The 20,216-nt window shown below is 40.2% G+C and overlaps 1 protein-coding gene across 1 annotated transcript in view; it reads left to right on the top strand.

Moving 5' to 3' along the window:
* LOC117525811 (zinc finger protein 546-like) overlaps window positions 1-20,216 on the top strand; it is a 39,242-nt gene that overhangs the window by 2,598 nt on the left and 16,428 nt on the right. Inside the window, exons 3-10 of the mRNA XM_034187742.1 lie at window positions 10-79; window positions 1,927-1,988; window positions 2,074-2,210; window positions 5,589-5,708; window positions 5,796-5,923; window positions 6,575-6,844; window positions 9,798-10,409; window positions 13,619-13,684. Coding sequence (XP_034043633.1) covers window positions 10-79; window positions 1,927-1,988; window positions 2,074-2,210; window positions 5,589-5,708; window positions 5,796-5,923; window positions 6,575-6,844; window positions 9,798-10,409; window positions 13,619-13,684 — 1,465 coding nt within the window. The remainder of the gene's footprint in view (window positions 1-9; window positions 80-1,926; window positions 1,989-2,073; window positions 2,211-5,588; window positions 5,709-5,795; window positions 5,924-6,574; window positions 6,845-9,797; window positions 10,410-13,618; window positions 13,685-20,216) is intronic.

Here is a 20,216-nt window from a genome sequence, read left to right as displayed (position 1 = left end):
ATATTGTAGAAGTGTCCAAGGAATCACTGTGTTTGGAACTGGAACTCAATGGTCACAGTTAAGAATGACTTGCAGGCTGGTGAGTTTATGCTGACCTTCAATAACTGTTTTTTTTTTTTTTTTGGTAACAGTTTGACTTAATTTCTACTTACTTTCAGTTATGTAACTATAAGGATGCTTGATGCAAACTGGTGTATTGCTGATAGTGTTTGTCCTCATTAACAGCATGTTCTGGTCCACCACATTTTGGGTCATGTCCATTTTGGGTGAGATCACTTTGACTTTAACTCAGTTGGTGGAGTGGGTTGTCCATTAACTGAAGAGTTGGTGGGTTTGATCCCTGATTGCTGATAAGTTTGGCAAGATACTGAAATACAAACTTGCCTAATCACGCGGCACGTATAGTAGCCACCACACATCAACCTTATGTGAACTACAGCTCTTGACAGAATTGTAAATTAATCATAAATGGCCACTAGGTGGAGCTGTTGCTCCATTTTCAGGAACCTTGAGTACAGGTAGCAGCTGTAGGACACGATGAAGACCAGCCTGTTGCTTATGTTTGTAGATAAGAGAAAGAGAGAGGAAAAGGTTTTGACAGGAGTTGCCTGTGTTTATTTTGTATGCTGAATACATCTCAACATCAATAAGACAGAGTTTTTGTCATTTTTGTTTGTTTGTTTATTTTTTAAATACATTGTCTTGACCTTCTGATAAAATAATAAAAAACGAAATTTAAAATCATCCTTACAAGTAATAGTGAGCAGGTGGTTGGTAGAAAACACTAAAGCACTTTGAGATGTACTCTTGGTTTAAAATGTGTAAATATGGTCGTGCTCATTCATAGCGAAAACGTTTGTTGAAGCACTTGGAAAGGTGCCGGCAATTATTAATAACAAAATACAAAGTATCTTGGGCTTTTTTATTTGTTCAGTTTATTTTCAGATATTTCTCAGGGCCAAAAGGTTGTCGTCTGGCCCTCGGGCATAGCTTTTTACAAACCTGTTACACTGAAATCTATCACTGGTATTGCTAATGCCGAACCTCGAGAAACCTCTGCCAGTGATCACAAAAGTGAAACTACAAAGGAAATGAATAAACCATGCAAAATCCCCATAAACAAGTAAATATTGAGGACCGGGTACTTTCTGTGGGTTGCACAACTTAAGTCAACAATTTATGCTATGGATTTCAAGTTTAAAATCAACTAACCGCTGATTATGTTTTTAGAAAATAAAGTGTGGAAGAAGAAAATGCTTCACAGCTGTCAGTAATCTGTATCTGCAAAAATTAATTGTTTGATACACATCTTTGACAGAAACAAGTAGCAACAGTAATGCTTATGTGCTACAGGTTTCATTTCTACAAGTGTCATAATCATATTATCAGTGAGTGGTTGACATCCATCTTAGGGTACTATCTCACTGGGCTGTGATATCTTGCGAAGGGCTTTGCGAGGGAATTCGCTTGATGTTTGCCGAGTGTCACTCTGGTTGGACGTATCTGCCATTGGTGAGTGCGTTGCCACCACACAAACCAATTATTATTATTATTTAATTTTATTATTATTTACAATGCTTTTTTCAGTGTCTACAGTCTGGGGTGGTCCCACAGTCTCTTTTCACATAATCATGTATTATAGCAGTATAATATCACACAGTCATCCTGAGAAGGTTGTTTGAAAACGTGTCATTTCAGTGAGATACCAACTGTAAATTTGTCATTCATTCAAGCGTTTTGTTGCAGATTGGCATCTCTAATTACTCCCTAACAGTCACAGCCCAGTGAGATAGTACTCTTCGTGATGGACTAATTAACCAGTTTATGCGACCCCTTATACCCTCATCTTTTATGTGGATGACTTTATCAGCAGTGTTAAGCCTCTGGGCACAATAGCAGCTAAACTATCATCAATATCTCTCGTAGGAAAACGGCCTCCTCATCCTCCTGAGAGACAAGAAGCTCACTTTGCAAATAATCACAGACAGGTGAGAGAAACTGGTTTTATAGTGACACAGTAAAGTTGGTTCATGTACACTTTGTTTACATTTATCGCTATCTTATATTTTACAAACTTCTCTTTGTAAGCAGGTACCACCACCTTCAGAGTGTGACCTCAGCAAACAACGCCCATGTGAGATTGTTGTTGAATTGAACGACTATGATGGACCACCACCTCCAACACCAGATCATAGTTACAGCACTACTGTGTAAGAATTCCTAAAAATCATACTTCACAATTTTATGGTGAAAAACTAATTTCACATGCATGATCTCGATTAGCAGTATAAAAGCCAAAATAATGGCTTGGATAAGGATGTGTAAAGAAAGTGTTTTGCTACCTGTCCATGTACTTGGACAAGACACTTCATCTGCATTGTGCCACTGCACCCAGCTGTAAATTGGTACTGGTGTTGGTTAGAGAAGTAAGCTGTGGTGGACTGGTGTCATGTCCAGGTTTAATCATAGACTGTCACTCACTTCACACTATGGAATTGAGGGGGAGTACCGGTACCAGTAGCCTAGTGGGCCTGTATAGGAGCGACATTTACTTCATACTGGAGAGGCTATAAAGCAAAGTTTTGTTTTTTGCAGATGATGTGGGTAGCCGATAACCGGTTTCACGGTATACCGTGGTATGAAAAAGCCACGGTATCAAAACCACTGAAATTTTCCGTTATACCATCCAAACGGTATGAGCGGGTTATGAGAATTATTGACAGCCAGAGCGGAGACGGCTGCTGCTGCCCTTCCCCCTGGCACGCACCTCTGTCTCTGTTTACAAACAGGCAGGTAACGTAATCACTAGCTCTGCATCATGGCTGAAGGAGCCGAAGCCCGCACTAAACTTTTCCCTCCGTCTACAAGGACCAAGTCATCTTTTTCGTTTTATTTTCCGTGGAATAGCCCTTCAAACCAAAAACGGTGGCAACAAAGCACCGTAGCTATGGCCTGTGTCGAACTCGGAGCGATTCAAGATACCCACAAAGAATTACATGGAAGGAGTAAACTTTATCCCATCTTTGAAACCACTGAGAAGTACAAGCAGTGGACTCGAGTCATGTTTGTGGTCAAATACATCTATTCCAAGCACTTTGTTGGTGAAGCTGGGCCAAGTATTGAGCATCCGGAGTTCCGGAACTTAAGCAAGTAAGTCGTGTTTCCCACGGGGCAGATGCTACATGTCTAAAAGAGAGACTATCATTTTGGTATTTTTTCTAAAGTTATCAGTGGTACAGTGCTCGTAGCGGTAGATACCGCGTCAATTAGTGCGCCTGTATCACGCGTGCTTCATATGCATATAGTCATAATGTTGTTGAAGCACATTTTAAAGTTATACATAATACCGTACCGCTGTATTTTTGCCCACGGTTATCATACCGTCCAAATCTCATACCAGCCCATGCCTAGATGTAGGTCTGTTGGCTTTATCAGGCCAGGGTGACCAGGTTTTGAGGCTGAGTGCGAAGTGACTGGGATGAGACTCAGCACCTCCAAATCTGAGACCATGGTAATCTTCTGGAAACAGGTAGACTGTCCCCTCTGGGTTAGGGAAGAGTTATTGCCCCAAGTGGAGGAGTTTAAGTATCTTGGGGTCTTGTTCAAGAGTGTGGGTTAGTTGGTGCATGAGATCGATGGATGTGTTTGGACGGCATCTGATGTTCAATAGGTGCTGTACTGGACAGTCCTGGTGAAGACAGAGATGAGCCAGAAGGTGAGACTCTCAGTTTGCCAGTCAATTCAAGCTCCTATCCTCACCTATGGTCATGAACTTTGGGTGATGACCAAAGGAATAAGGTCACGGATGTAAGCGGAGGAAATGAAATTCCTCTGTCTGGTATCTGGGCTTACACTTCTGGACAGGGTGAGAAGCTCAACTGTCCGGGAGGTACTCAAGAGTAGAGCCATTGCTTCTTGGTATTGAAAGGAGCCAGCTGAGGTGGTTGGGCATCTTCCAGACATGCCCAACTGGGAGGAGGCCCTGGCGAGGACCCAGGACATGCTGTAGGGATTCTCTTTCCTGCCCCAGGATACCCCAGGAAGAGTTACAGGACTTGGCCGAACATACGGAAGTGTGGCATGAGCTGCTTGCTGCTGTGCGAACCAGACCAGAATAAGGACTTACAATGAATGAATAAAAGAAGAGGATATAGGACAGGGGTGTTCAATTAAAATTCAGAGAGGTCCAGTTAGAGAAAATTTCCTCAAGCAACTGTCTGGAACATCATAATGTCTAACTTGGTTTATGATTTATTCTGAAGTAGCCTTGTAACTATCAATGTCCGTATGTACTCAATAAAAGATTATCCAAGTCCTCTTACTCTTCCTGGGAGATCCTGAGCTGCCTCCAAGCCATGTCGGAACTATAATTCCACCGGTGTGTGATGGTTCTTATCCTCGCAGTTGGATGTGCCTGAAAGATCGCCCAAGTGAGACAATCAGGGAGCATTTTTACCAGATACAGGAGCCACCTCAGCTGGCTGTTTTCGATGCAGAGAGCCAGCTGAGGGAAGAATCTCATTTTTGCCACTTGTGTCCACAACCTTGTTCTTTTAGTCATTACCCAAAGTTTATGGCCATAGGTGATAAGAGCAGGTGAACAGGAAATGTTGTACAGTTTAAAATACAAACGATCAGTCAAACTCTACTAATCTGGGTCTGCTTTAGAAAGGTATCTGGGTCCAGACCTGGACTGTGGTCTCTGCCTGTTGGTGATGGCAGTCTTAAACGATGACAGTGGGGCTGTTTGGCTGAAGGCATCTGTTGTATTATCACTATAACAATCATGAGTGTTGTTCTGTAACATTTGGCCCAAAGATGGTATATAAACTTTTAAAGAGAAGAGGTCCAAAACCCAATACCTGTAGGGTTCCATATATCACAGCAAATGTATCAGATTCATAACCATCAATGGTAGCAAAGCTGACTCCAGATCAGGGATCATACGCTGTTGCTATGCAACGCCACAGAGACCGGATCTGTCTCAGGTCCCATCTATCTGCTGCAGCCAGTTGATGCATTTGCCTTCTAAATCCTGAATTTTCTGCACTCCCTTGTGTGAAAAAAATCTTAAACTCAATATCAGCTACTTGAATGTCTCTTTGTAACATTCATTGGTGAGAAAGTCATTCCAGTGTGTTGGTCTCACCACTGTACAGTAAGAATGGATGCATTAGGACTACATATAGACTGTGACATTTATCTTCCAAGGAAGATATCTGCATTGTTGAACACCTCTGTCCTTATAACCTCATGGCTCCATAAGGTCTTTCTTCACACGTCTTTTGACCTCATAGCTTCCATAGCTATTAATGTTGCTTTTGGGATAAGTGAATCTCTCGATGAGTTCTTCAACCCTCTAAAGAGACATACCGACACAGTGCTGTTCCAGGAAGTCATTGATAGCCTTGAATCTTCTTTATCCACAACAATCCCAATCCCAAAATCTCTTTACTTCTTACTCTGCTTCTCCAGAATGACAACCAAGACTTCTACTGATTCCAATCTCTTGACTTGTAGATACAGAGTATTTCATTTGCCGAATTAATAAACATGTTTTAGTTGTTCTTGTGTGGTTTATTATTTAGCACTGACACAAAGAATGACTGGACCAGTTGCCCAGAAGAGGAGGCTGAAGGCTTTTCATCTTCAGAAGAGGAATTTGATGACAGCAACGATGAGGACTATGTTCCACCTTTGCCTGTCAAGTAGGTTAAGAACATTTTGCTTCCAGAGAATTGTTTTTCTATTTTCAATTTTTATGTGTTTAATTGTTATTTAAAATATTCACACAGGACTGGCGGTGCAAACAAGACCAAAATACATCCGGACTCACTTCCAGGAAACTCTGGGAAAGAAACTGTTCATGTACACACAGAGTCAAAAGAACAGTCTCCAGAAGAGGTCCCCAGTAAGTCTTCCGGTAACAGATGGATTCAGTTGATACTCTTTTACAAATGAGGTAATATAGGGGTCTGTGATGAAAACAGATGTTTTCATTAGGATTTGTACTTGCTCACTGTCTGAAATTCACAGATGCATTGAGAGCTTATTTAGTAGACTGGGTTGTGTATTAACTAAATGGTTGATGGGCTTCATCAGTGATTGCTGAAGAGTGTCAGTGAGTTCTTGGGCAAGACATTGAAAACCAAAATTGTGACAAAAGTTGCACAATGTACAGTTTCTCCATTTGCAGTCACAGAAGCCGATGAGTCCTTCAGAGTTGTTATGGTGACTTACCTCACGTGTCCTTCTGACACATTCACTCCGTTTTTCAAAACTATGTCCTGCAGACTAATTTGCCATATTTGTAGCCTTCTTATGGTTTGTCTAAAGAAAAAAATGTCTGTGAAAGATATTTGTGTGAACATTAATCCTTATATTTAGTTTATCCAGAAGTATAATTCCTACATATAATGGAGTGGTTCCTAATTGGTTAAGCTGTTAGTTTTGTTAAACCCCTTGAATTCAAGCTAAAAGTCTACCGTACAAGCACATCCTGGACTACCGTAACTGGTGACAAATCAAACTTGTGTATGCCATATTTGTATTAACATTTTTTTTCCTGCTTTAGGAGAAACCTCAGTGTTAGGACATGATGACGTAGAGGGCGAGGAGTCACTGTCCCATGAGAAATGGGAACTCACATCTGAAGACCCAGCTATTTCATGCAAACCCAAGAAGATCTTTGAGTGTCCTACCTGTGGAAGAGTGTTTTCCTCCAAGGCTGCACTGAAACGGCACTTTGTCATTCACTCAGGACTACGACCATTCAGGTGCTTCACATGTGGTCAAGGATTCACCCAGAGTGGAAACCTCAAAACGCACATGAAAGTTCACAAAGGTCAGATGTGACGGTAGAACTCCATTGTTTTTATATATATATATATATATATATATATATATATATATATATATATATATATTCTCTGTCTGTCTGTCTGTGTAGCCTCTCCTTTCCCTTAAAATTTTGTTAATTTTTCTGAGGGGTGCACCTTTACTTAAAACAGTCATTTCTGTCACATGAGCCAAATATTGACATATATTTCAGTTTTGCCCTAATTGATGCAGATTCTTATTCTGATGTGCAAACAAATTTTAGTTGTTTGTCATGGGGAATATAAGAAAGCGCTTTTCAATATTGGTCTATTGCGCTAAATTCACGCTGTCTTGAATGAGGTGCCAATTGCCTGCTCATTTTAAGAGTTGTCCACTGGGGGCAGTGGTGCATATAGTGCCAGAAACCACAACAGAGAAGAAGCAAGGCCGTTTCAGCGGTTAGCAGCGCCTATTATTTTATTTGTGGGGGCATTTTCTGATGTTTGTTGCAAACATTTACCACATCAGTATTCTCTATTTTGTCATGGTTCAAGCCCATGGTGCAGCAGAGACGATGCACATATGAGTTGGCAAGAGTGCACGTCAGCATATCAAAAAGCCTCTGCATCCTTTTAATTACTCATACTTTTTTCTGATAAGTAGCAGTAGGACTTTGAGGACTTAGACCTTCACTGCCTTGCAGAGGTATGTGGATTCACCAAACACCTCAGCCCCATGACCTCATGACTCCACGAGCTGTTAGCTGGCATTTCTCAATCCCAGAGCGAGGATCCAGAGGCATAAATGTCAGAAATGAAGAAAAGCAATACTCCACAAGGTTGATAATGTCACTGGATACAGATACCCTTCCTGGATTGCAACCACTAAAGCCAGTCTGGACTGGTGATCCCAAAGCCTTTTCCAGTGCTTGATGCCCTCACTAGTGAGGCACCTGCATGCTGGGTCATGACCCAAGAGGCACACCAGTGCAGGAAGTCATTGAAAGCCCGAATCTTAGTCTTGATCTAGGACAATTGCAGATCCAGACATTTCCATCATCTCACCCAGAATCTGAAGTGCTGCAATCAGGGCATCTATTAATTCCCCAAAGATCACAACGTGATATGCAAAGTCAGACTCACTAGAATGTTCATTAATGAACAACTGTTGTTTGTAAATACTAGGTGTGTGTGTCGGAGTCGGATAGAGAGGGGGAGGGAGGGAGGAAAAGATTTGAGTTATATCAAGACGGTGAGAGGAGAAGGAACTTCTACTGCATATGATAATTCATACTCAAAAAGTAGAACTGAACTGATGTTCCTTACAAGATTATTAGTTTAAAAAAAAAAATCAAAATTTACCTGCATTGTTTTGCAGCTTGATGTGCAGTCACATAAGACAGTTTTTCCAGTCACCTATTTCATCATTGAAGCTTGAAGTGTTAAAATATCATTTTGTTCTCATGAACCCTGTATCGTGTCTTGTCTCATGAGCTGAGTGTGCCATCACACACCTAGTATTTGCAGTACCACTGTCCAGGCTAGATATTATGCCCAGCAACTGTTTGGGGATTCTTTAAATTTTCGGAATGTCCCAGGGAACAGCCCAGTCAAATAAAATGCTTTGTGAAAATCAACATAAGCGACAGTTGTGTGTTATTCACTCTTGCGTTGAGCAAATTCTCACAGAGCTGGAATATTTTGACCGTAGTTGACTGCACTGGTTGCTAAGCAACACGTAACTGGCCCCGAGTCCTGATAACATTATTCTTTGCAAGCACTGTTCCCTTTATGGTGCGTTTACACATAACGGCGGCAAGTCACGAATGCCACGATGTATACATTCTTGGCTGCTGCTCACAAATGTGATGATTCAGGGCATAGGTGTCAGGTGTCCTCAGGAACTGCTGCAACCTGTTACCACGAGTAGCGATTAATAGCACGTGCTTGCCGACTTGGCCTCACTGCCCTTCAGCATACTGCAGAAATGAAACTGAATGTGGTGCAGCAGGGTTTAATTGTGCACATGTCAGAGAAGAACACTGTCATGCTTTGTTAAGGATTACCACTAATCAAGATGGATCAACATGCTCAGTTGCGATCTCCACGACATGAGGCGAAATGAGGGTGGTGCGTGACATTCGTGGAAGATTTTTTTGTCAGCCAAAAACATGCTCCACAAATATCACGCACCAACACTATTAAGAAACCTATTCAGATGCGTTAAGTCACGTTAAGAATGTCAGGAATGTGCCAAGAATGATGTAAATATGACATTCATGACGCATCCTGCCTATGTGTAAACGCAGCATTACTCTGTAGTTGTTACAGTCTGTGATCACCCTTTCCTGAGTGGGATGTCCATTCCTTTCTTCTAGTCCCCTATCAAGCAGATTGAAAGTGATTGTTTACAGTACCAGGAGAACAACATCTCCACATGCCTGGAGGTGTCACACTCCAGTATGGCAGTCCTTGGAGCTTCCCCACCCTCAGATGTTTGATGGGGTTTGTGAACTCTGCAGTTGAATGGATGATCAGCCACCAGAACACTGTCAGTAGAGACGGTTAAGATCTTGGCAAGAGAATCAGTGTTACACAAATGCTCAAAGTAGCTGACTCAGTGGGACAGTACAACAGAGGCTACTGTCAGGACCGATCGGATGCGATGGTAGTGGGATGAGGTGTAGGTTTGTGGGAAATAAGTGCTTTGATTTCTCTGTAAGCAGGCTGAGGATCACTCGGCCACAGATGGTGATTTATCACGTGGTCAGATTTCTCTAAGAATCAAACAAGAAACAAAAAAAAAACAATCCAGATCCTCACCAAGATTAAAATTTATGCATTCTTTCTCTTGAAGTGATCGGCCATTCCTCCATATTTCATGGAGCTTTGTTGAAAACCCCTCGATTGTTTTTGTGTCAGTGTTAATGTCACTTCTGGGGCAGAGTTAATGAATTTGAATGTCTGTGTTTCTTCTAGGAGAGGCTGCGTGGTCACTTACTAAAGGCAAGAAACCTCCAGTAAAGACTCCTGTCATAGTCAACGTGTGTGAACACTGTGAAATGGTTTTCCCTGAGAAACATCAGCTGGAAGAACACTGCAAGAGTCACCAACTTTACGAGTGTACTGACTGTGAAAAGACGTACAGAACTGAGAGATCTTTGAAAGTACACAAACACATTCACTCACAGGATTCACTCATTCATTGTAGAGTGTGTGGGAAGCACTTCACTACAAAATTCTGCCTGAAACATCACATGTTAACACGCCATGCAAAAAAGAAATTCAAGTGTGACCAGTGCGAACGGATATTTCTAACGTCCACTGAGCTGAAATACCACCTTCGGTCACACACAGGAGAACGTCCTTTCCTGTGCTCAATCTGTGGACAAGGATTCACGTACACAACTGGTCTTAAACGCCACCTGCAAGCTCACAGAGGTGAGAAACGCTATGCTTGTGAACAGTGTGGAAAGGGCTTCATATATGCTTCAAGCTTACGGATCCATTTAAACATTCACAAGAAGAAGCTCAAACAACCAACAAAGCCATTGGGCAGACCAAAAAGACAGGTGTTAATGACAAATAACTAACAATCTGTAAGTAGGCATGCACATAACTGGTACTCGTTGTGCTTGTGCATGCTAAAAATAAATGTTGCGCAGCAGAAAACACAAAGGGAGCACTTCGTAGGAGGAAAGCAATGGTAGGTTGTAGGAAGTGTTTTCTGCTCTCTGCTGTGCATCAATGATTTTTAGCACACATGAGTACCAGTTATGTGCACCCCTGCCTATGTTTACATTCTGCAGAGCTACCAATGTCTGGGGCAGTGGATGTAAAACATCTCAGAGTCATTGTAAATTCTGGACATTTGAATAATCTGAAACCTTGTCTTTGGCTAGAGTTGAGTTGTGTTTACAGCACTAGATTGATTGTAATGCTGCATTCCAGTTATTTCAGAAGTTGTAAGTCACAGCTGAGAATGAATTACACCATAGATAAATGCGCAACAGTTAGCAACATGCTCGTTGGAAATTAAGATGGATAACTCAAAGGTTATGGGTTATAGAGTACCACAAAAAAAAAAAAAAAATGCAGTCCACCAAATATACCGCATAGAAAAATACAGATGGTGCAGAAGTCACACGCAAATTTCAAATTACTGCAGTTTGTAGCAGTGTAGCCACTTATTGTTACCGGCATCTACCCAGAGGTGTATTTAGAAGCCAGTCATTGGTCCTCTTGCCCGCTAACTATCACAGAGACTGGCAACTTTAATCACGACTGCCTTGGAAGTTGTCGATCATCCACCACTCACTGCCCAATCTGTTACCATGTTTCTTGTTTCTTCCACAAATTTTCTGTGGGGTTGAGGTCTGGAGACTGGCTAGACCACTCCAGGACCTTGAAATGCTTTTTACGGAGCCACTCCTTTGTTGCCTGAGCGTTGTTTTTTGATCATTGTCATGCTGAAAGAGCCAGCCATATTGCATCTTCAATGCTCTCACTGATGGCAGGAGGGTTTTGTCTTAAAATCTCATGATACATGGTCACGTTCATTATTTCCTTAACATGGATCAGTCGTCCTGTCCTCTTTGCAGAAAAACAGCCTCAAAGCGTGATGTTCCCACCCCCATGCTTCACAGTAGATATTGTGTTCTTGGAATGCAACTCAGCATCCGTCTTCCTCCAAACACGACAAGTTGAGTTCTTAGTAAAAAGTTCTATTTTGGTTTCATCTGACCACATGATATTCTCCCAATCCTCTCCTGGATCATCCATATGCTCTCTGGCAAACTTCAGATGGCCCTGGACATGTACTGGCTTAAGCAGGGGAACATGCCTGGCACTGCAGGATTTGAGTTTAAATCTGGTGGCAAACATCTGTTTTAACTAATAATTAGAATGATCACAATTTTCAAAGACACTGGGAAAACGGGGGTAAAAAAGGGGTGGCTCTGAATTGGATTAAAAGTTACTTACAAAACCGGAAACAGTTTGTTAAACTTGGGGACTACTGTTCTTGTCTGTACATTGTTTGTGGTCTTCCCCAGGGTTCTGTATTGGGACCCAAATTATTTATTTTGTACATCAATGATTTATGCAAAGTTTTGGATTTGTTTAAAGCAGTTCTCTTTGCAGATGATACAAACCTGTTTTGTTCAGGAGAAAATTTGCAACAATTATCTGATTTCAAAACTGAAATGATAAAGTTAAAGAGATGGTTTGATATTAATAAATTATCATTAAATTTGTCTAAAACTAAAATGTTATTTGGAAATTATAAAAAAAAGACATACAAATTCAGATAAACATACAAGGGATAAACATAGAATGTTTAAAAGAGTATAAGCTTTTAGGTGTCATTATTGATGAAAGAATTAATTGGAAAGCTCATATTCAAAAGAAAGTATCAAAAAGTATTGCAGTATTAAATAAGGCAAAGCGTGTTCTTGATTGCAAAGCACTACATACTCTGTCTTGTTCATTGGTTGCACCCTACCTGACTTACTGTGCTGAAATTTGGGGCAACAATTATAAAACTACATTGCAACCATTATTCATTCTTCGAAAAAAGAGCATTAAGAATAATTCACAATGCAGGGTATCGGCACCACACCAGCCCATTGTTCATTAAATCTAAAATATTAAAACTCCATGATATGATTTCGTTTAAGACTGTTCAGTTAATATATAAAGTGAAAAATAAGCAACTGCCCTTTAGTATTCAAGAATTCTTCAGTGAGAGAGAGGAAAAATATAATTTAAAGGACTTGCATCATTTTAAAATTGTTGGCACTCGGACGACCAGGAAAGATTTCTGTCTCTCCATTTGTGGCCCTAAAATATGGAATAATCTGACAGAGGAACTCAGTGTCCAAATATTAATCAGTTTAAATATTAATATAAAGAAATGATGTTCTCTAGATATGAGTCTGATGAAGAAAGATGAGTTTTGTGCTTTGTGTATTGCTATATTGTAAATGTAAATTGTTCCGAAGCATTCGGATTGTGTCCTTTAAGTTGAAGTGATTTAAAGTGGTTGAAAAAGGGAGTGGGAATAAATTAGTTTTGTTTTGTTTTGTTTTTTTCTGTTCTGTGTTCATGTTGTCTTATGTGACATTGTGGGGAATCCCTGCTCCAAGAATGTGTTTACATGAAAATGCATTTTTAAATAGGGCGTGGCCAGGGAGGAGTTTGGTTCCATGCTCAATTCCACGTTCAGTGGGATGTACAAACAGAACATGCGTGAATTTATGCCTATGCACACTTTCATACATCTGAATATATTTGTGCTTACGCTGGTTTCAGTAGAAAGTCCACACGAGTCTTTGTACGTGAGGCCTCTGTTGTGTTTATAATAAATATTTATATTTATTTACGGTGTCTTTTTTTTTTCCTGGATGAAATGCAGAAATGAATGAATCTGCAACACTTAAAAATGTACACATTACTTTTTATGCTGTTTTACTTGTCTAAAAATAAATGCCCAAAGTTCCTTATGTTAATCAAGAAATCATTTGATCTGAAACAACAACAGATAAGTTATGGTTTTAATTTATAGATGAACAAAGATTTCTAAAGAATTTTTTTTTCTTTTTGTTTTTTACTTAAATAATTTTAAGTTTTCTAATATAAGAAACTTATTTTTTACTTCAAAATGTACAATAATCAGAAATTAATCTTGAGGTTTAAAAAAAAGGGTTTTCTTCAGAAAACTGCTGTGTATAAATGAGCAGTTCTGATGTTTCTCACACATTTCTGCGCTGTCCTGTGTTTTGGCCTGATGCCTCGTCTAGTGGACACGCAAAGCGATGAAAGTTGGATTGGGTTGAACTTTGACTGCGGCAGCCTGATGACAAGTGGTAATGTGTACTGGTGGACGTCGTGAAAGTTCAGTTTTTGAACTAGCACGTGCTAGCTGTAAGTAGTATGTGCAAACTGTACTGGTAGAGTCTCCAATTATACCAAATTGCAGACTCTACTTTGACATATATATAAATAACAGGCAGTGCGAGGTTCTTTTAATAATGATACTAATAATAATAAAATTCACATTGAAATTGTATCTCTCTCGCTCTCTGTGTGTGTCAGACTACAACCCCTGGCAAAAATTATGGAATCACCGGCCTCAGAGGATGTTCATTCAGTTGTTTAATTTTGTAGAAAAAAAGCAGATCACAGACATGACACAAAACTAAAGTCATTTCAAATGGCAACTTTCTGGCTTTAAGAAACACTATAAGAAATCAAGAAAAAAAGATTGTGGCAGTCAGTAACGGTTACTTTTTTAGACCAAGCAGAGGAAAAAAATATGGAATCACTCAATTCTGAGGAATAAATTATGGAATCACCCTGTAAATTTTCATCCCCAAAACTAACACCTGCATCAAATCAGATCTGCTCGTTAGTCTGCATCTAAAAAGGAGTGATCACACCTTGGAGAGCTGTTGCACCAAGTGGACTGACATGAATCATGGCTCCAACACGAGAGATGTCAATTGAAACAAAGGAGAGGATTATCAAACTCTTAAAAGAGGGTAAATCATCACGCAATGTTGCAAAAGATGTTGGTTGTTCAGTCAGCTGTGTCTAAACTCTGGACCAAAGACAACATGGGAAGGTTGTTAAAGGCAAACATACTGGTAGACCAAGGAAGACATCAAAGCGTCAAGACAGAAAACTTAAAGCAATATGTCTCAAAAATCGAAAAATGCACAACAAAACAAATGAGGAACGAATGGGAGGAAACTGGAGTCAACATCTGTCACCGAACTGTAAGAAACCGCCTAAAGGAAATGGGATTTACATACAGAAAAGCTAAATGAAAGCCATCATTAACACCTAAACAGAAAAAAACAAGGTTACAATGGGCTAAAGAAAAGCAATCGTGGACTGTGGGTGACTGGATGAAAGTCATATTCAGTGATGAATCTCAAATCTGCATTGGGCAAGGTGATGATGCTGGAACTTTTGTTTGGTGCCGTTCCAATGGGATTTATAAAGATGACTGCCTGAAGAGAACATGTAAATTTCCACAGTCATTGATGATATGGGGCTGCATGTCAGGTAAAGGCACTGGGGAGATGGCTGTCATTACATCATCAATAAATGCACAAGTTTACGTTGATATTTTGGGCAATTGAAAGGATGTTTGGGGATGATGAAATCATTTTTCAAGATGATAATGCATCTTGCCATAGAGCAAAAACTGAAAACATTCCTTGCAAAAAGACACATAGGGTCAATGTCAACAAGCAGATGTGATTTGATGCAGGTGTTAGTTTTGGGGATGAAAATTTACAGGGTGATTCCATAATTTGTTCCTCAGAATTGAGTGATTCCATATTTTTTTTCCTCTGCTTGGTCTAAAAAAGTAACAGTTACTGACTGCCACAATCTTTTTTCTTGATTTCTTATAGTGTTTCTTAAAGCCAGAAAGTTGCCATTTGAAATGACTTTAGTTTTGTGTCATGTCTGTGATCTGCTTTTTTTCTACAAAATTAAACAACTGAATGAACATCCTCCGAGGCCGGTGATTCCATAATTTTTGCCAGGGGTTGTACTAGACTGAGTTATTTGGTTGTCAGCAGACTGGTGTGTAAACTTTCTACCCAACAACTGCCCCAAATTTGGGCAATTTAACAACTGGAGTTTTGCCAGTACTCAACTCAACCTTTATTTCTAAAGCACGTTGAAAACTACAGCAGTCGACCAGTGCAAGTGTTGTACTTTTGTACAAGTGTTGTACAAAATAAAAAAAAGGGCACCAGGCTACACCCAATAACAATAACATTACAACAGGCAATAAAAGTCAAAGTAAAAATAAAGTGTAAAAAAATAAAAGGAAATAGAGATGTAATCACTCATTTGGGAAACACCAGAGAAAAGAAATAGGTTTTTAAAAAGGATTTAAAAGTGTCTATGGACAGGAATGATCTAATATTAAAGGGGAGACTATAGCAGAGCCTGTGGGCAGCTGCTGCAAACAGGCTCTGTCACCTCTAGTCAGTATGACCCCGTTATTAGCATACATCTTCCCATTCAGTCTTGTTACTTGTAAATATTGCTGTGCAAAATTAATGTCTAATATGTAAATTTACTTTATTTAGCAAACTTTAAAAGCATGGGTGATGATGAGAAAAAAATGACCATTCAATCATCGATATTATTTATGCTGTGACCTGGATTCGAACCCAGGGTCACTGCTGCCACAAAGCACTGAGTACTGGCTGCACTACACACTCACAGTGACGCTATCCAGCTGTCAGTAGGACCTATAACCTTAACCCTACTTTTTTTGGATTTGTCAGGTGTAATTGTTGCTTTTATTGCAGAAAGCGGTCTGGTTTAACACAGGAATGAAAATGAGGAGTACAAATCAGAGGGCCGTTAGTGACGTCATGCATGTATTGTCTGCTATCCACTCTGTGGTGCTGTTCTTCTTTTGCAATGGAACTTTATGGCAACCCATATAACCTTATGGTAAAACATGTAATTTGGCACATTTACTCAGCATTGTGTTCTAATTCTTTGCACCAAGTGTCATGTTTCTCCTTTAAGCACATTAGCGCACCAACAGGTCAAAACTGCAGGTCTTTTTATGCATGTAAGTTTGAACCGTATGTCCAATTTTCAAAAACAAGGTACCGCTGGATTCCTTGGCTCAACCTTAGTTCAACACACATAATTTTCCGCAAAATCCATTTTTCTGCCATCCTGGATTTTATGGAAAATGCTTAATACTTTCTCACAGGTCCTACATTTTCATAACAACTTGCACAGGTGATAACAACCAATTAAATTTAATGGGGAAAGCCGCTAAACAGGAAGTGAGGTCACAATTCACCAGTGCTGTAACCTACCTGAATCAAATTTGGCAGGTTGCATTGTGTTGCATTGAATCTGAGGTTGTTTAGCAGATTTGCTGTAACTTAACTTCTTGGGGGTGCTATAATACCAAAATATCTGTTTTTACTCACAACTGTTTGTGTTTATCTTAAAACACAATTCCAGTGCCTATTAACGTCCTGGTGCACAGCAAGGCTGTTGCAAAACTAATGTCATGTCAACTGAAAGCCCAAGGGAAGCATTTTAAGGAGGAGCAGGCGTGCACAGGGAAGATCTTTCAAAAAGGAGCTGGAGGCCAATGATGAAAGTTTCAGATGGAAGGAAAACAGTTTCATGCAGTCAAGGTTGGATATCTTTAAGGATGAGACAAAAGGGCACAAGGCAGACATCAAGAAAGAGTTAGACATGCTGAAAAAAGCGTTTTGATGAGGAAATGGATGATTAATACAAATCTTTTAGAGTCCAGGAAGACAGGTTTTTTTGGAATAGATGGCCGCAAGGGAAGGCATCCAGTCATCTGCATGGAGTCTTGTCAGTTATTGTGTTCTTTATTGTAAACCTTTTTGGTAGATTGACCTAAGCAGTGGGTCACCCCTTTGAGTCTGGTCTGCTTGAGGTTTCTTCCTCAATATCATCAGAGGGAGTTTTTCTTACCACTGTTGCCTGTGTGCTTGCTCTAGGTTGGTAAGGTTAGACCTTGTGTAAAGCACCTTGAGGCAGCTTTGCTGTGATTTGGTGCTATATAAACTAAATAAATTGAATTGAAGGAACTGGAACCAAGGAATCAATAATAATAATGATAATTATTAATGTTTACATTTGTTGTTGCTTCTAAACATATACTGCATGATACATGTCTCAAATATGAATTCAAATTCAAAGATTTTAAGTCTGATAATGATCAGAAAAAAATAAATAAACGGTCTTCTTATAAACATCCTGCAACATTCACATCTAATATATAATTTTAATTTATTTAGCAAACGATAATCGCTTAAAATTTGTGGATTTCGAAATCGATTATGATGGAACAAAGAAATATATATACTCAACAAAAATATAAACGCAACACTTTTGGTTTTGCTCCCATTTTGTATGAGATGAACTCAAAGATCTAAAACTTTTTCCACATACACAATATCACCATTTCCCTCAAATATTGTTCACAAACCAGTCGAAATCTGCGATAGTGAGCACTTCTCCTTTGCTGAGATAATCCATCCCACCTCACAGGTGTGCCATATCAAGATGCTGATTAGACACCATGATTAGTGCACAGGTGTGCCTTAGACTGCCCACAATAAAAGGCCACTCTGAAAGGTGCAGTTTTATCACACAGCACAATGCCACAGATGTCGCAAGATTTGAGGGCGCGTGCAATTGGCATGCTGACAGCAGGAATGTCAACCAGAGCTGTTGCTCGTGTATTGAATGTTCATTTCTCTACCATAGGCCTTCTCCAAAGTCGTTTCAGAGAATTTGGCAGTACATCCAACCAGCCTCACAACCGCAGACCACGTGTAACCACACCAGCCCAGGACCTCCACATCCAGCATGTTCACCTCCAAGATCGTCTGAGACCAGCCACTCGGACAGCTGCTGAAACAATCGGTTTGCATAACCAAAGAATTTCTGCACAAACTGTCAGAAACCGTCTCAGGGAAGCTCATCTGCATGCTCGGCGTCCTCATTGGTGTCTCGACCTGACTCCAGTTCGTCGTCGTAACCGACTTGAGTGGGCAAATGCTCACATTCACTGGCGTTTGGCACATTGGAGAGGTGTTCTCTTCACGGATGATGCGAAGGAGATGTGTTGCACTGCATGAGGCAAATGGTGGTCACACCAGATACTGACTGGTATCCTCCCCCAATAAAACAAAACTGCACCTTTCAGAGTGGCCTTTTATTGTGGGCAGTCTAAGGCACACCTGTGCACTAATCATGGTGTCTAATCAGCATCTTGGTATGGCACACCTGTGAGGTGGGATGGATTATCTCAGCAAAGGAGAAGTGCTCACTATCGCAGATTTCGACTGGTTTGTGAACAATATTTGAGGGAAATGGTGATATTGTGTATGTGGAAAAAGTTTTAGATCTTTGAGTTCATCTCATACAAAATGGGAGCAAAACCAAAAGTGTTGCGTTTATATTTTTGTTGAGTTATATAAACCCTTTGCTCTGGCACTGCGGATGTAACATGTTTTTGGTCGCTATGTGCCTCCAACATCATAGGAGGCGGTATTGCGCCACGGGGAAAAATGGGGAAGAAGAAGAAGGGGGGAAAAATCGTCTGTAGCGGCTAGCTGGGCTAGTTGGCTCTATTATCTTTCGTGGCTAGCAGCTTTTAAACTACAAATCCTTAGAGTGATCCAAACGCTTTTTGGGAATAATTATTAAACATGTGAATTGAACGTAGTTCGCGTAAAAATAAGTATGACATACCGACATCGTCAGAGTCATTCTGTGAACTTGTGTGCAGCAACGTTTATGTGTTTTAATCTTTAAAGGAAAAATCAATGTTGAGGTTGTTGGTCGAGATGCCTTTTGTCTGTTGCTAATGGTAGCTATCGGACTGAGCCACAAGTGACTTGTGCTGCAGCTTTATTCGCGTTGGATTGTATGGTAAATATGCTGAATCTCTTTATTTTCTGGGAGGTGGTTTATCGAGGGTAGCTAGTCTGCAGGTGTCTGCTTAAAGAAGCTAAGCTAGTAAAGAAGGTAGCTGCTAATAACGGTATTTTGAAAGATGGCTAAAGTGCTGGTCACCAAAACAGAAACTCCTCTCACAACTTAAATGCTGCTTTTATGATGTTGCTAACCTGCCTGGTATAGTTCTAAATAAATTATATAGCCCGATTAATGTGAGATTTCGAGATGCACCTTGCTAGTTTAAGAGCTTTCCTGAGGTGTTAATCGCTTATTTCTGAGTAATTACACGTGTCAGTTATAGTCAGTTATATTGCAGTTGAACTTTAAGGATAGCCAGACTCCCCGGTTAAATCCACACATCAAGGCATCCTCCCTGCCGAAGTGTTCTTGAGCAGGACGATGGCTGCCTGCCAGAGAGGGGGTGCTGTTGTTTACCTGAGCTTCAGTGTGGGAGGAAGAAAGTGATAAAAGTGCAGAAGAAGAGGTGCAGTTTCACAGATTATAATCACGCTCTATGACTGCTGGGATAGGCTCCAGCCCCCCGCGACCCTTAATTGGACTAAGCGGTAGAAGATGAATGAATGAATGTCTGATCTGTGCAATTTTTATGATACTTTTGTCAAACAATTAACCATTTAAGAATATGTATGTGTTTGTGTATATAAAAGAAAAATGCACTTCATATATTTCCACTAGAGTTCAAAAGGAATGTCCTTTTTTGTTCAAAACCTAAAGATGCTCAGTTTAATCAATGCAGAAAAGCAACACATTATCACACTTGAAGTTTAAACTTGAGATTTTTTTTCACCCACTCCTTACTATGGGGCTGATTACACCAAAGGTGCGACCTGGTTATAACTTGCCCACAATTTAAAATGAGAGGAACTGCCGAACCAA

This window comes from Thalassophryne amazonica, chromosome 15 (genome assembly GCF_902500255.1).
Source record: "Thalassophryne amazonica chromosome 15, fThaAma1.1, whole genome shotgun sequence".
Classification (NCBI taxonomy): Eukaryota; Metazoa; Chordata; class Actinopteri; order Batrachoidiformes; family Batrachoididae; genus Thalassophryne; species Thalassophryne amazonica.
This window is presented reverse-complemented; position numbering and strand designations above follow the sequence as displayed.